The 15,046-nt window shown below is 36.1% G+C and overlaps 2 protein-coding genes across 3 annotated transcripts; both read left to right on the plus strand.

Moving 5' to 3' along the window:
- The first annotated feature begins 3,174 nt into the window (after positions 1-3,174).
- On the plus strand, positions 3,175-9,337 carry LOC130713444 (COP1-interactive protein 1-like). Its single transcript, XM_057563209.1, has 4 exons — positions 3,175-3,542; positions 3,980-5,931; positions 6,264-6,349; positions 9,307-9,337. The coding sequence occupies exons 1-4, from the start codon at positions 3,452-3,454 to the stop codon at positions 9,335-9,337; spliced, it is 2,160 nt and encodes a 719-aa protein (XP_057419192.1). The 5' UTR covers positions 3,175-3,451.
- LOC130714736 (COP1-interactive protein 1-like) lies at positions 8,673-14,878 on the plus strand. Of its 2 annotated transcripts, none has more exons than XM_057564673.1 (4): positions 8,673-8,822; positions 9,307-9,366; positions 10,336-10,509; positions 10,668-14,878. In XM_057564673.1, the coding sequence occupies exons 3-4, from the start codon at positions 10,416-10,418 to the stop codon at positions 14,627-14,629; spliced, it is 4,056 nt and encodes a 1,351-aa protein (XP_057420656.1). In that variant the 5' UTR covers positions 8,673-8,822; positions 9,307-9,366; positions 10,336-10,415; the 3' UTR covers positions 14,630-14,878. The 2 variants fall into 2 exon arrangements, with proteins under 2 accessions (XP_057420656.1, XP_057420657.1); XM_057564674.1 differs by having other exon boundaries at positions 10,369-10,509.
- Positions 14,879-15,046: the final 168 nt, after the last annotated feature.

A 15,046-nucleotide genomic window follows, 5' to 3' on the forward strand; every position in this document is an offset into this window, starting at 1 on the left:
GCAAATTTTTTCAGGTTCTATTTCGCCATTATGCTAGAGTGGTTCTCTAACACAATCTTTTAGTTTTCTTTTTTTAAAACAAATTTTAAAAGGTTGTTATAAAACTTGACATAAAACCTTCTCATTGTCCTGACATGGTCAAGCTGCAGGAACTGGTCGATGGACTCACAGGTGAGGTGTTGTTGATGCAGAAGCAATTGTTTCAGAGTCTAAAACTTCACATGGCTAACAGCTTTACGATTTTTGTGCTTATGAATAGTCGTTGTCAAACTTTTGATTACGCGCGTTATGGAGATTCATAAATGCTATAACAACTATATATAGAGAAGACAACAATCAATTTAAACTCTTGATTCAATTACATAGTGACCTCTGGAACTTAGCTGACCTCACTGATACTCCACAGCTTCACAGAACAATAATCACTCACACAGTCACACTTGTAAATTCATCATGTTCAGTAGCTCGTGAATGTGGATGGTCCCAATAGGGGTTGACATGACCCATAATGAGTGGGCCTCGTGGGATCCATATATACCGGCCCAAGCTCAGTTGGGCCTTTATAAATCAGGCTGTAACAGATAGGGGAGAGATTGACCAAAAAAAGGTAGGGGAGAGATTAACTGATGGATACTCCTATACTAGTAATAACATGTCTATTGTCTACCAATGATATATATTATATACAATATTTCAAATGGTGTCTAATGTGCAAGCCATACATGCCTTAACTATCCCATCATAGTCGATAGAAGCAAGATAGTATGTAGTTATTCCAGCAAACCCAACCAAGCATTGATATGTCTGAAATTTTAACTACAATATCATGGATATTAACAAAGATATTGAGAAATGAATTAAACTCAAACTTATTTTTTCTTAGAGAGCAGATTGCATTAGAAAATTGTTAAAAACTAGCTAGTGAGATCATTTGAAATGCAATAACAATTCTGATTCTGCATCATCTTGGTCAAGACTTGATGATAATTCCTCACTATGGACCTCATGCATTCCATTAACCACTTCAGAGTTCAGATTGTAAAATCTCTCGATCTGTTATAACTTCGAAATCATAATAGACTGTGGTGGATATAAAACTTGAACTAACAAGATTATGGGACCTCCTTAGTCCTTAAGATATCAAAACAATTGATTTAGACCCAGAACAAAGAGATGCCCTCTCAGAAAATTCTATTATGCAAAAACAATGTATCAATTTGGGGTAGTTTAGGTTGCAGAGAGAAATCCTTGTCAGCTAATTAGCGACGGAAAGAAATCCGTCACAAGTTCCTTGTCAGCAAATTTGCGACGGACATAAATCTGTCACCAAATCCTTGTTTGCGAATCTGCGACGAAGAATAAATCCGTCACTAAATTTGCGACAGATATGTCCGTCACTATTGTTTGCGACGAATTATGAATAACCAACTGAGCTTTATAAGTACAATATTTTATAATTTTTTAACATCGTTCAAATAATACTCGTTCATTTCTACGGAAAGGGATTGAATTTAACTAGGTTTTTTAAATTTTTTATAAAAGTGAAAGTAAAAAGTAAAAACACAAAAACTGGATCGGAGAAACAACACCGTCGTTTTTCTCCTGCCTGCAGTAATAAAATAATTGAGAGACGACTTAGTTTTGGCGCCGTTTTAGATCTCGTTCTCGTTACTCACTCATTCATTCGCGAGATGATATTCAAATTCAAGGCTTTCTCAATCTCAATCGTAATTGTTTCGATCTTGAAGGGCATTTTGTTCCAAACAAATGCCATGACGTTTGTCTCGGCGCACTCAAGAGAGAAGGACAGGCACGACAATAATCATTATTCTTTGTTTCTTTCATATTCATTTCTAATTTGTGTTCATCGTTAATTATTATTTTTTAATTTCTTCTGTTTCAGCATTTCTTAATCAAATCGTTTCGGCAAAAACCAAGTTCCATTTCCAGGTAAAAACAGAATTTGCCGTTTGATCTATTCTTCATTGTCATGCTTTGCTCACATTTGTCATTTTTTGTTTCAAGAGATATCCATCTTTTGATCTTTTTCACTGTTTGTTATTTTAATTTGGAATCATCTATGTAACAAAATTCTCATGCAACAATGGAAATGCCTAATTCAGATTGATAAATTATCAACAATTACTACAATTTAGTTACCTTTTCAATTGTATTTTTTGTCTTCTCCATGTGACATAGAATTTGTAGCTTATTTTCCTCTGTTTGATTACATCTGTTTTACCTTAGAAAAAAAAGAATCAAAGTTGAATATTTTATTTTCATGTCATGTAGAAAGTTGGCCCAGTGTTTACATGTTTTTATTTTCTGGCCCCAATTCTTGATGTGTATCTATCAGAAATTATGTGAGGGATAAAAGTTGAATTGAATCATATTGATTCTCAGCATTTTGGTTTGTTTAGAAACTAGAAGTGATGCCACAATGAGGATGAACAAACATCCATGACAATTCTATATGGTATTGGGAGTTCTTCTAAATTAAGGAAAGTTTGTTGAAGATCTTAACTGTTCCATTTTGTGGATTTTCATTCATAGGGTGCTGTCAGCTTGGCCTGTTCCACTATATAGTATTTCCTTTTTAGCACTGATTTATATGGATACAGATCCTTTCACACCCATAAAATATGGAAGGAGTACAAGGAAGAGAGAAATAGAAAGTGAAAAGAAGAGGAGAAAAAGGAAAATGCGAGATGTATGATGTTATAATAAAAGGGAAAAAATGTGGAAAAGTGATTCTTAGGAAAAATTAGTGTGGGACTGGGAAAATATTTTTTTTTTAATTCAACACCTACTTTGAGGTAAAGCTAAAGGTCATTTTCAGTTTGGAAACAGCCATGGTCTGTTCAATACATCAGGAAAGCAACATATGATAAGGTGTATAAGCTTATCTTAATGCAAGGGAGTGAACATGGCATGGAATGAATCATGTTTGGCAAAATAAAAGTAGGAAGTTGACACTTGCCTAAACCAGAACCAGACACATTTATCATCTCAAATCGTTTTGTGGGTCAAGGCATGATGCTAACCTAACCTTGTCCACACCAATATAGTACTAATGGAATAATAAAAGAACTAGATTGGAATTATAAAATAATGATTGAATTATGAACATTTCTGAATAAATTTTAAATGATATGCTTTTTTTCTTATATTAACCTATAATTAATTTAGATAAGAATTATTATCATTTTAAACTTGTAAATAAGATAACTTTTTCTAATCTAGCACCATATGTATCTTCCAAAAGACAAATCTTGGTCAAGCTACATAGGACTACTATTATAGGTTGTAAAATTCTTCAAATTGCCCTTCAATTTGTTTACCTGTCTTTCATTTCTCAATTTCAGGATTCCTAGTTTGTGGAATTAATGAAGAGATCCTTGTTTGGCACTTCCTTCTAAATGTAATATCCGCATAAAGGCCCATTGTAAAGATGATAAACCACAATTCAAGGGAATCATTCAAGTTCTTCGAGAGTATTATTGATACAAAAAATGCAGAAGAACTCGAAAGGACCAAAACAGGTGCAGATTTTTCTCATAAATCCCCATACTTGTGCCCCACATGAACCCTTGAATACCCCATAAGATTAAGGAGACCCTGACCCATTGATGGTTTAAAATACTGTCCACCTAGTTGTTAACTAATGCTGTTCTAACTATAATATTTATACACTTTATTCTTTCCATCTCATTTTCCACCTTATTTTTCTTTGCATCTCTCTATTCCTTTCTCATCTCATCACATATCATATTTTTCATTCATCTTTCTTTCCGTCTCATCTCTCTGGTCGCAAATGGGGTGTATACATTAAAATTCCTAGTGTGCAAGAATATTTATCCATATTGTTGCAACATCATGAATTCTTAACACCTAAGATATAGTCTTTTGAGTAAAAATTAATTTTTGAAATATTTTGATTCAACATTTTAACTATATCATGATTTCCCACCCTTTGCAGATATAGAAAGCAACATTACAAGAATCCTGAAGTTTGTACAAAGCAAAAAAGATGGGAACCCCAAGCGTTCTAAAAAAGAGACAGAATTTGTGGGACTAATTGAGGACTTGGACAAGCAGTACCGGTCGCTTAATGCACTGTATGATCGTTTTGCTGGAGAGTTTGAGAAAGTTGTTTCTCACAGAAGAAATGGGAGGACTTCAGTTTCTTCATCTGATTCAGACTCAGAATACTTTTCCTCAGAGGAAGTAGATGTTAATAATACGATAAGGTCAGAAATAGAACATCACAATGTATTTGAAACCCAACATCACAATCATCACAATGTAACTAAAGCATCAGCTGAGGCAATGAAGCTTGAGGGACAGATAACTTCACTAATGAAAGAAATGGAGAGCTTGAGCGAGCAGAAAGGGAATCTAGAACTTCAAGTTGAAAGCCAAGCAAATGAAGTTAAACAGCTTAGTGCAAAGAACACTGAGCTGCAGGAACAAGTTGTGGAGCTTGAATTGTTCTTGAAAGAGGAAAAATGTGTTGTATCTAATCTGCAGGCGAAGCTCGATGAAAATGAGAATAAGGCAAAGTCCAATGTTGCTAAATTGATGGCACAAGTCAATGAGCTCGAACATGAGACGAAATCCCTGAGGACTCAGAAAGATGAAATGGAAGAAAGAATAAAATGTGGAGCATTGAAACAAACAGACCAGTTGATGGAGCAGCTTAACGTTATGCAGAATAAGTTAGATTCTTTAGGCAACCTGAACAGAGAATTAAAAGTTGAGATGAATAGAAAGAAGGAGCAAATTACACAATACCAGATTCAGATAGAAAATCTGGAGGAGAATGTGGCTGAAACGAAATCAATTGAGAAGGGTATGGTGGAACAGAAAGAGGGTTTTCTTGCGAGGATAAAGGACCTGGAACATGAATTGGAAACTCAAAGCAACCAGAGAAATGAATTGGAAGAAGAATTAAGAAGTGTAAGTTATGAGATGAAACAGGTAGAGAATGAAAACAAGACTCTTCATGATAGAAACTGTGATCTGGAAGCAGCAATGGCTCATAAAGGGGATGATATGTTTGGTTTTTTGAAAAAACATGAGAGTCATGAGAATGAAGCTTGTGTGGAGGCTACAGCTTTAAAAGCAGAATTGGAGCACCAAAACGAGCGAAACCAGAAGGAACATGCAGAGAGCCTAACAAAGATGGAGACTTTGAACGTCAAGTTAGAAACCCAGATAGCTGAACAAGAGAAAATAATAAAGGATCAGGCAGCAACAATTGACAGAATAAGCGCAGAGGAAAAACAAGCCAAAATCATGTTGAATAGGTTGAAATTCAATCCACGTTTCGCAGAAAAGAAAATGGAAGAACTGGTTGAAGAGCTCAGGAAGAAAATGGAAGACAGTATCCGGTTGTTGCACCAGAGGATCCACGTAGCAGAACAGCTGAACAATGAAAACAAAAACAGCTGCAAGATGACGAAGGAGAGGTACGAGGAAGAGAACAAGATTCTTGGAGAGAAAGTTGCTTGTTATGAAGAGAAACTAAGAACACGTAAAGAAGGTGTGGTTGAATTTGAACCAAACAGGTTTGAATTGTCTGTTATAAATGGATTAAATGTAGCAGCTGAGAAGGTTGAGGAACACAGTGATTTTATCCTGAGCCGTGTCTCTAAAATGCTGTGTGAGGTTGAGTCAGCGAAGGATTGGATAAAGAAAAGGAGTGGTGAGATGAAAGAACTGAAAGACAATGTGAATGAAAAAGAAGAGCAGTTGTTGCTGTTAAGAGAGAAAGTGTGGGAGTTAGAAGCCAAGGTGAGCAAGGAAGGAGGAGAAAAGCTGAACCTGACGAAAACAGTGAGAAAGCTTGAGAAGAAAGTGGGGAAATTGGAGAATAATCTCAAAGAGAAAGACGAAGACTTGATTTGCCTAGGGGAGAAGAAGAGGGAAGTAATAAGGCAGCTTTGTTTTGTTGTTGATTTTCACCGGGACCGTTGTAACTATTTGAAGAGTTTGGTCACGAATATGAGGGTCAATAAGAGGACATGAGCTTTGATAAGCAGGGGAAGAGAGAGGAGATAAGATTTGTTATAAGTAATTGAGTTAATATACAATTTGGAAGGACAACTCATGCTATTTTTGTTATATGAGAAAGAATGTGTATAGATTAGTCTTTATAAGTGTACAATTTTTCACAGATCCATCTTTTTCTCAAAGCCAACTACTAATATGTAATGAAACAATTGATATAACACATTTGATATACAATTATGATTTTGAAGGGCTTGAAAGATACGAAAGCTTTGTCATACAAATCAGAAGATGTCCAACTGCCATGGAGGAAGGTTGCTCTCAATCTGTTCAAGTGGTAAGTGTTTGATTTTGTCTAAAAATAGTCCGTTCAGATCTTGTGTATGAAAAAAACATTGTGATATATAAAATTTGTGGCCAAACTGAAAAACAAAATCGTTATGAAAGAAACATGAATGTCTACTAAATGCCATGTGTTGTCTAATGTGGTGATCAATTATTAAAGCAGTTCATGCATTAATGAACAAATATATTCTTAAGTACTCTGTGGACTCAAAAGGCATTAAGAATCTCTTAGAAAGTCATGTGGCTTGTCATTGCAAGTTGGAGGAAGCAGCCATACAGAACATGAAAGACCCAGCAATATTTGAGATTCAACAGAAGCCAGATCAACCTCAACATGCTGAAAAACGGATCTTCATGGCATTGTATCGTGCTCCTTTCTGGCAGTTGTGTCCCTAGTGATATTTTTTAATTCTATAACAATAAGTGGTTGCTCACACTCCTAAAACACGTACACAAAGATAGAAAAACAAGGAAATTAAAGAGAAATGAGAAATATGATGGATAATGTGATAGTATAAAATAGAGAGATAATAATATAAAGTGAGTGAAAAAAATAGAAGAGGAAACGGTAAGTGTTTGTTCACACTCCTAACAATAAGTGTTTGTTCACACTCCTTCACATCCATCGTCTTCACCATTTTTGTTGTGCCACCTCTTCTCCTCCGTTGCCGCTGCCATCTCAACCGCAACCATCTCTGTCGTTGCGCCTCCATCTCCCTTCTGAGTTTGTTCCCCTCTTTCATGGGATGTACATAAGCCAAGCCTTCCTCTCCTTTCCGTGTTTTTTGTTTGACTTTTTTTTGGTGCAGCTGAAGCCGTGATATTAGCTTCTTTGGGAATGCATATATTGCAACTTTGGCAAAGCTGGATGCGTTGTTAAAATTAGTTTTTTATAGATAAATATTAGTTGTAAATTGTTAGTAAATTAGTTCTTTTACTAGGGTTTAAACTCGGACTCTTCACCCTTCAATTAAACATTGCCGACTCAAGGATTTTGTAGGGCTTTTAGGAATTTTGCTTCATGTATCCATCTTGAGTGAGAAAGTTTATTTTAAATTTATTTATTTATGTCATTGCAATATTTGAAATTTTATTTAACAAAAAAAACATTGTCCCCACCTGGAGAAGTGAAAGTGGCATTATGGTAATAAATAAATAAAAGAGGGGCAAAGAGGTGGAAAGCAATCCAAAGATTCGATTCCTGAAATTTGAAGTGGAAAATGCTGGCGTCTCTTGAGAGCGCTCTAATCCGGACAAAGCCACTTTTTCATAAAATCATTATTAATTTTATAAAATAATTTTAATAAATAAATAAGAGTAAAGTACACTCACCCCTCTCAAGGTTTATTAAAATTACACTCCACCCCATTTTTGTCTAAAATCTACACCCCACCCGATTTTATATAGATGCAAATTTAGTGACGAAAATTATTCTTCATTAATAATTAATTATTATTTAAATTGTTAATCAATAATTTCAAAAAATATTTTCAATATAATCCAATAAATTTAAAAATGAAAACATCACAGTCCTCCTCATTCTTTCAATCGCGGTCTTCCTCCATAAATTCACAATGCAAATTCTGCAATAGCACACCCGACCGGTTTACAAACCATATATCGAACATAGGGAAACATGCTTGTGTTTTCATATTTGGTAATAATTCAATTTTAATCAAAATAATCTCTTTATACCTCAAATTTTGAAAATTGGATTGTAGACCCAAAAAGCAAGACAAATGGGTGAAGAAAATAGAGAAACAGAATTAAGAAATATGAAGTGGATCAGAGGTTATTAGAACCCAACGATGCGGTGGAGCACCGTTTTTAACAAAATCCAACGACATCTTAAACCAACTGAGCGTTCGCTCGCAACTTAAAGGGGGTGAAGTTCACAAGAAGTAGTTGAACAGGTAGCTTTGGGAATGTGCGATTTACGTTCTGTGGTTCAGGTCGCAACAAAACTTTGATGCATGGTGGTGTCATGGGGTTTCACATTTTGGGACAGTGGCCGTCGTGTTAAAGGGAGCAAAGGCTTGGTGGTGACCGTTTGTGGTGAGAAATATGATTTGGAGACAGATAGGACGTGGACTTAACAGACAGAGTATATTCAGTAAAATTATTTTCATAAATTAATGTATGATAGCGTATATTCATTAAACTTATTTAAATTTTAACTAATTAGTAATTATTTTTATTAGTGACGAATTTGTTTTCGTCACTAAATTTTGCCTTTATAAAAAATGGGGTGGAGTGTAGATTTAAAAAAAGAATGGGGTGGAGTGTCATTCTTGCAAACCTTGAGGGGGGTGAGTGTATTTTACTCAATAAATAATTACAAACTCATAAGTCATAACTATCTGTCTCTCTTCTCTTGCGTTACTGAACAGCTCCACCTCTTCCTCTCCAAGTTTCGATCCTCTGCTTCCTTCCATCTCCATGATCTTCCTTTCAACTCTCACCAGGTAACCGTCAATCAATTTCTTTCTTCACAATTTCTTTTCTCGTTTCGGCTTCAGTTCAATTCTATAGCCTCTTAGTTGAACCGCTCTTTGATTTTCCTGAATTTTTGATTCGATCAGATCAACTTGCTTTACTTTGAAGCTGTATCACTCATGCTTCAATTTACGATTTTACTTTGAATTTTTGGTTTTTGGTTTTTGCATGCTCTGCAGTTGCACATGGTTATGATTTGAAGGTCTTCTGATTCTTAATCTTGTAAACGGTGATGATCTTTGACGATTATTAACTATGGATTTTAAGGAAAATAAATTAAAACTGAAATATTAGCTTAGATATAGCTATGCCAAATAAAGAAAAGTACTATTGTTGCTGCTATATTCAAAGTGACTGTGTTATTATTTGCACTGGTCATTTGTTATCATCTGCATCATATTGCTACTGAATTTACTGTATCTTTTTTAACTTTCTTACTTTTTTTCTCCACAGGAGTTCATCAGATTTTGGTAGAGAAGAGTAGGAGGAAGGAAAGCTGAAAGCATATCTCAGGTACTAATCGAATTTACCAAAATTGTGTCGTTTATAAGAACTTACAAACTTGAATTTCAAGAATAGTGACTGTTCTTTGTTTTATCCCTTTTTTCGGTACAATTACAAAGGTGCTTTTTTGTCCTTTTTTTTGGTTTAATTCTGGGAAGCTTCCTGACATGGCGACAGATTGTAGTTGTTGCCGGATACTAGTGGCCCATTTTGATTTTTCCATTCTCAAAAATAGAATTCTATTAGTCCTAATAGCATAAAATGTTGGACTAAGGGTATGTTAATTACAAGCTTTAGGAGTTTAGGAGCTGTGCCAATCTAATTTTTGTGGTTCAGTGATTATGGCAATCACATATAGTATCTTTTTGTCGTTGAATGGAGAACCCCAAACAATTGCATATTCACCTCTTTACTTCTGCTCTCTATTTTTCTAGTTCACGCCTCAAGTCCATGTAAAATATTTCCCTATATTTTAGTATTTTTGTTTTCTGTGTAAGTGTAGTACAAGTGTTTGGTTTAAAGTTCCAGCAACATCTTTTGAATGCGATATCATATAAGAATATTCAGCTTAAAATATTTGTGTTGGCACATGTAGCAGTGGGTTGCACCTAGCCATTTTGGTGACATAAAGTAGAAACTATATGAACTGAAATCTTTTATGCTGAAGTTTTGATGCAGAAAGACTGGCCATGGATATCATCTTAGGTTATAAAAACGGAAAAGGACATGTACTGTTTCTGCCATGTTTACCACATTTTTCTACAATGAGTTATCTTTACATGTTCAGTTATTCTACTATAAATTTATTTGTCAAGATTGATAAGTATAAATAAAAATTTGATTGCACAAGTTGCTAGATATGTGTTGTTCTCATTTACGGCGTATTTAGAAATTTCTAAACTATCTTCAAGTTAAACATGTACAGAATTTTCTGTATCAATGTGCTCAAATATTAAATAATTGAGTCCAAATTTTCAGTTCCTGACTTCCTGGAATGAATATGGGGAACAGATTATCTTGACTTGAAACTCTTAAGAATTTGAAGATCAGTAGAAAAGATGGTGAAACATGACTTGAGAAAGTCTATAAAGTCGTTCTTTGGCAGTCACATTGACCCTGATAAAGAAGAGCAGCTCCAGGAAGCTAAAACAGGTACAATCTCTATCATATATTACACTCTGCTGCCACAATGACAATGACACTTGGAATATGATATCAAGGAAATTAATTATGAATAGTATGTTATGACTTATGTCTATCATCTTATGGGATCAAATAAATGATTTGGTGTTTTTCTACCTTTCCTACAGATATTGAAGACAAAGTGAAAAAGATATTGAAACTTGTTAAAGATGACAATGTTGAGGAGGATAAGGAACCACTTGTTGAATTGATTGAGGATTTCCACAATCAATACCAATCACTATATGCAAGATATGATCATCTAACAGGCGAGTTAAAAAAGAGGATAAAGGGAAAGCGAGAAAGTGGAAGCTCTTCATCCAGTTCTGACTCAGATTCAGATTCTTCAAAAGACAAAGACAGCAAAAACGGACTACCGGAAAATGACTTTCAAAAGATAATTGATGGTGTAAAACAAGAACTTGAAATGGCGCGTGCGGAAGTTGCTGAAATAAACCAGAAGTTGATTGTTACACATGAAGAGAAGGAGGATCTAAATTCAAAATATGTAGCAGCACTAAGCAAGATACAAGAAGCAGACAAAATTAACATGGATTTGAAAACTGATGCTGAAGCATTAGGCATTCAAACATCAAAACTTTTGGATGAGAATGCTGAACTAAAGAAGCAACTGGACATTGCTGGCAAAGTAGAAGCAGAACTGAGTCAAAGCTTGGAAGATTTGAAGATAGAAAAAGGGAGTTTGACCATGGAGAAAGAGACAGCTACCCAACAAATTGACGAGGAAAAGAAGATTACAGATAGCCTGAGGATTCTAATTGATCAACTGAAAGATGATAAATTAGAGCTTGGGAAAGAATTTCAAGCAGTTACAGATGAACTTTCTGTTGTGAAGCAGCATTTGGAAAATGCAGAACAGAAAATAGCAAATGTAAGCCACAATCTGAAAATCACTGAGGAAGAAAATGAATCATTAAAAGTGAAACTTTCACAGGCTTCAGATGAGGTTCAGCTGGCTCACAAAAAAATACAAGAATCTGAAGCTGAATTATGTCAGTTAAAAGAGAAACATGATGTGAGAGAAAGGGAAGTGTCAACCCTCACTAATGAATCCTCAGATCAAATCAGGGAGCTCCAGGGTAAACTTAATAAGGCAGAGGAAGAAGGTGCAGCTCAACTATTGACCTTCAGTGAGAAAATTAATAATCTTCAACATGATTTGGTTTCCCTGCAGAATGAGAAACAGGAGTTAGCACAGCAGTGTGAAAAGCTGAAATTGGAGCTGGATTCCATACACAGCAAGAAGAGTGAAGCTGAAGAGCTACTAAGGGCTAACGTCGATGAGATTAGTCATCTGACACAGGAGAAGTTGGAGCTAAGTGACAAAATAGCACAATTTGAGAAAAGATCAGCAGAGAGAGATTCTGAGTTCTCTGCTCTCCAGGATAAGCTTAAAAAGGCAGAGGAAGAAGGTTCAGCTCAACTAATGGCTTTAAGTGAGCAAATTAGTAATCTTCAACATGATTTGGTTTCCCTGCAGAATGAGAAACAGGAATTAACAGAGCAGTGTGAAAAGCTGAAGTTGGAGCTGGATTCCATACACAACAAGAAGAGTGAAGCTGAAGAGCTACTAAGGGCTAACAGCGATGAGATTAGTCATCTGACACAGGAGAAGTTGGTGCTAAGTGACAAAATAGCACAATTGGAGAAAAGATCAGCAGAGAGAGATTCTGAGTTCTCTGCTCTCCAGGATAAGCTTAAAAAGGCAGAGGAAGAAGGTTCAGCTCAACTAATGGCTTTAAGTGAGCAAATTAGTAATCTTCAACATGATTTGGTTTCCCTGCAGAATGAGAAACAGGAATTAACAGAGCAGTGTGAAAAGCTGAAGTTGGAGCTGGATTCCATACACAGCAAGAAAAGTGAAGCTGAAGAGCTAATAAGGGCTAACGACAATGAGATTAGTCATCTGACACAGGAGAATTTGGAGCTAAATGACAAAATAGCACAATTGGAGCAAAGGTCAGCAGAAAGAGAATCTGAGTTCTCTGCTCTCCAGGATAAACTTAAAAAGGCAGAGGAAGAAGGTTCAGCTCAACTAATGGCCTTAAGTGAGCAAATTAGTAATCTTCAACATGATTTGGTTTCCCTGCAGATTGAGAAACAGGAATTAACAGAGCAGTGTGAGAAGCTGAAGTTGGAGCTGGATTCCCTACACAGCAAGAAAAGCGAAGCTGAAGAGCTACTAAGGGCTAACGGTGATGAGATTAGTCATCTGACACAGGAGAAGTTGGAGCTAAATGACAAAATAGCACAATTGGAGCAAAGATCAGCAGAAAGAGAATCTGAGTTCTCTGCTCTCCAGGATAAACTTAAAAAGGCAGAGGAAGAAGGTTCAGCTCAACTGATGGCCTTAAGTGAGCAAATTAGTAATCTTCAACATGATTTGGTTTCCCTGCAGAATGAGAAACAGGAGTTAACAGAGCAGTGTGAAAAGGTGAAGTTGGAGCTGGATTCCATACACAGCAAGAAAAGCGAAGCTGAAGAGCTACTAAGGGCTAATGGCGATGAGATTAGTCATCTGACACAGGAGAAGTTGGAGCTAAATGACAAAATAGCACAATTGGAGCAAAGATCAGCAGAAAGAGAATTTGAGTTCTCTGCTCTCCAGGGCAAGCTTAATAAGGCAGAGGAAGAAGGTTCAGCCCAACTAATGGCCTTCAGTGAGCAAATTAATAACCTTCAACATGATTTGGTTTCCCTGCAGAATGAGAAACAAGAATTAACAGAGCAGTGTGAAAAGCTAAATTTGGAGCTGGATTCCATACACAGCCAGAAGAGTGGAGTTGAAGAGCAAATAAGAGTTAAAGACCATGAGAACAGTGATCTGAGAGAGGAAAATTTGGGATTTCGGGAAACAATTACTGCACTGGAGAAAACACTAGCAGAGAAAGAGGCAGAGTTGTCCACTCTACAGGAAAGGCTTCTTGAAAAGGAGAATGAGGCTTCAGGGCAAGTAATTGCCTTCACCAACCAAGTTAATAGCCTGCAGTCAGACTTGCTTTCCTTGCAGAAGACGAAAGAGGAATTGGAGCTCCACTGTGAAAAAATCAGAGAAGAACATACTGAAAGCCTCGTGGTGGTAGAGAGAGAAAAGAATGACTTAGCAAGCAAAACTGTGGATCATCAGAGAGTATTGGATGAACGAGAAGATGCATATCAGAAGTTGAATGAAGAATATAAACAAATTGATAGTTGGTTGAAAGAATGCCAACTCAAACTTGAAGTTGCAGAGAAAAAGATTGAAGATATGACAGAAGAGTTTCATCAAGGCATTGGGTTGAAAGATCAGATGGTAGCTGATTTGGAGCATACAATAGAAGACCTGAAAAGAGACCTAGAAGACAAAGGAGATGAAATCAGCTCTTTGTTTGAGAATGTCCGCATGATAGAGGTTAAGCTTCGTCTGTCAAACCAGAAGCTCCGGGTCACAGAACAATTGCTAAGTGAGAAGGAAGAGAGCTTTAGAAAAGCGGAAGAGAAGTTTCAGCAAGATCAGAGAGCACTTGAAGACAGGATTGCTATTTTGTCAGCAACAATTCATGCTAACAATAAAGCTTTTCATGAAACTGTCACAGATGTTAAAGAGTATTTACACAGTTTGATAACTGGCATAGATACTTTAAGCTTTAAGCTTTCTGACAATTGTAAAGATTATGAAAATTGCATCTCAAACATTTCACATGAGCTTCAGGTTACAAAAGACCGTGTTTTGGAGATGAATAAGGAAAAAGAGCAGTTAAAGGAGGACAAAAAGCGTTTGTTGGAGGAGCTGCGGGGTGAAAAAGAAAAGGAGCTGACTCTGAGGGCGGTGGTTGAGAAGCTAGAATCAAAGGCAAGCAAGGAGGAAGCAGAGAAGGTGAATCTGACAACAACTGTTGTTCAACTTAATAAGACAGTTGGAGAGCTACAGAAAATGATGAAAGAGAAAGAAGATGGTATGTTGGATTTGGGGGAGGAAAAGAGGGAGGCCATCAGGCAGCTGTGTTTGTGGATTGATTATCACCGTGGTCGTTACGACTATCTGAAGGACATTATATCGAAGACTCGCAGTGGCCAGAGAGCAGCATAAACATTGATGGTTTTTGTATGCAGCTTGTCCAGTTAGGTATGTTGTGGTGATTCATCTTATAATTAGCCCATTTTTTCATGTGAATTAATTCTTTTGTTTCTTTTTTCTTCCAAACATATGTGTGTTTATAATTTGATTTGTTCCATGTATCAGGAGCAGTAGAGTTACTTTTGTTCTTCTTTTGAACTTGAATTGAATAATCTTGGAGTTTTATTTTCCATTGTTCAATATAGATATTTGGATATACAAGGTCTTTGTATCAAATTTTTCTTGATTTTTTGTCCTTCTTTAATGCTTTTTACTTTTCCATTTTTTTTGGGGGTCTGCTACATGTAGTTTTGCTAATCAAAGGCTGGCTTGGCTTCTGTTTTTGCTGTTTCCACACTTTTAAAAGAAATTCAAAATTCTTGGAGACTA

This window comes from Lotus japonicus, chromosome 4, assembly GCF_012489685.1.
Source record: "Lotus japonicus ecotype B-129 chromosome 4, LjGifu_v1.2".
NCBI classification, from domain to species: Eukaryota; Viridiplantae; Streptophyta; class Magnoliopsida; order Fabales; family Fabaceae; genus Lotus; species Lotus japonicus.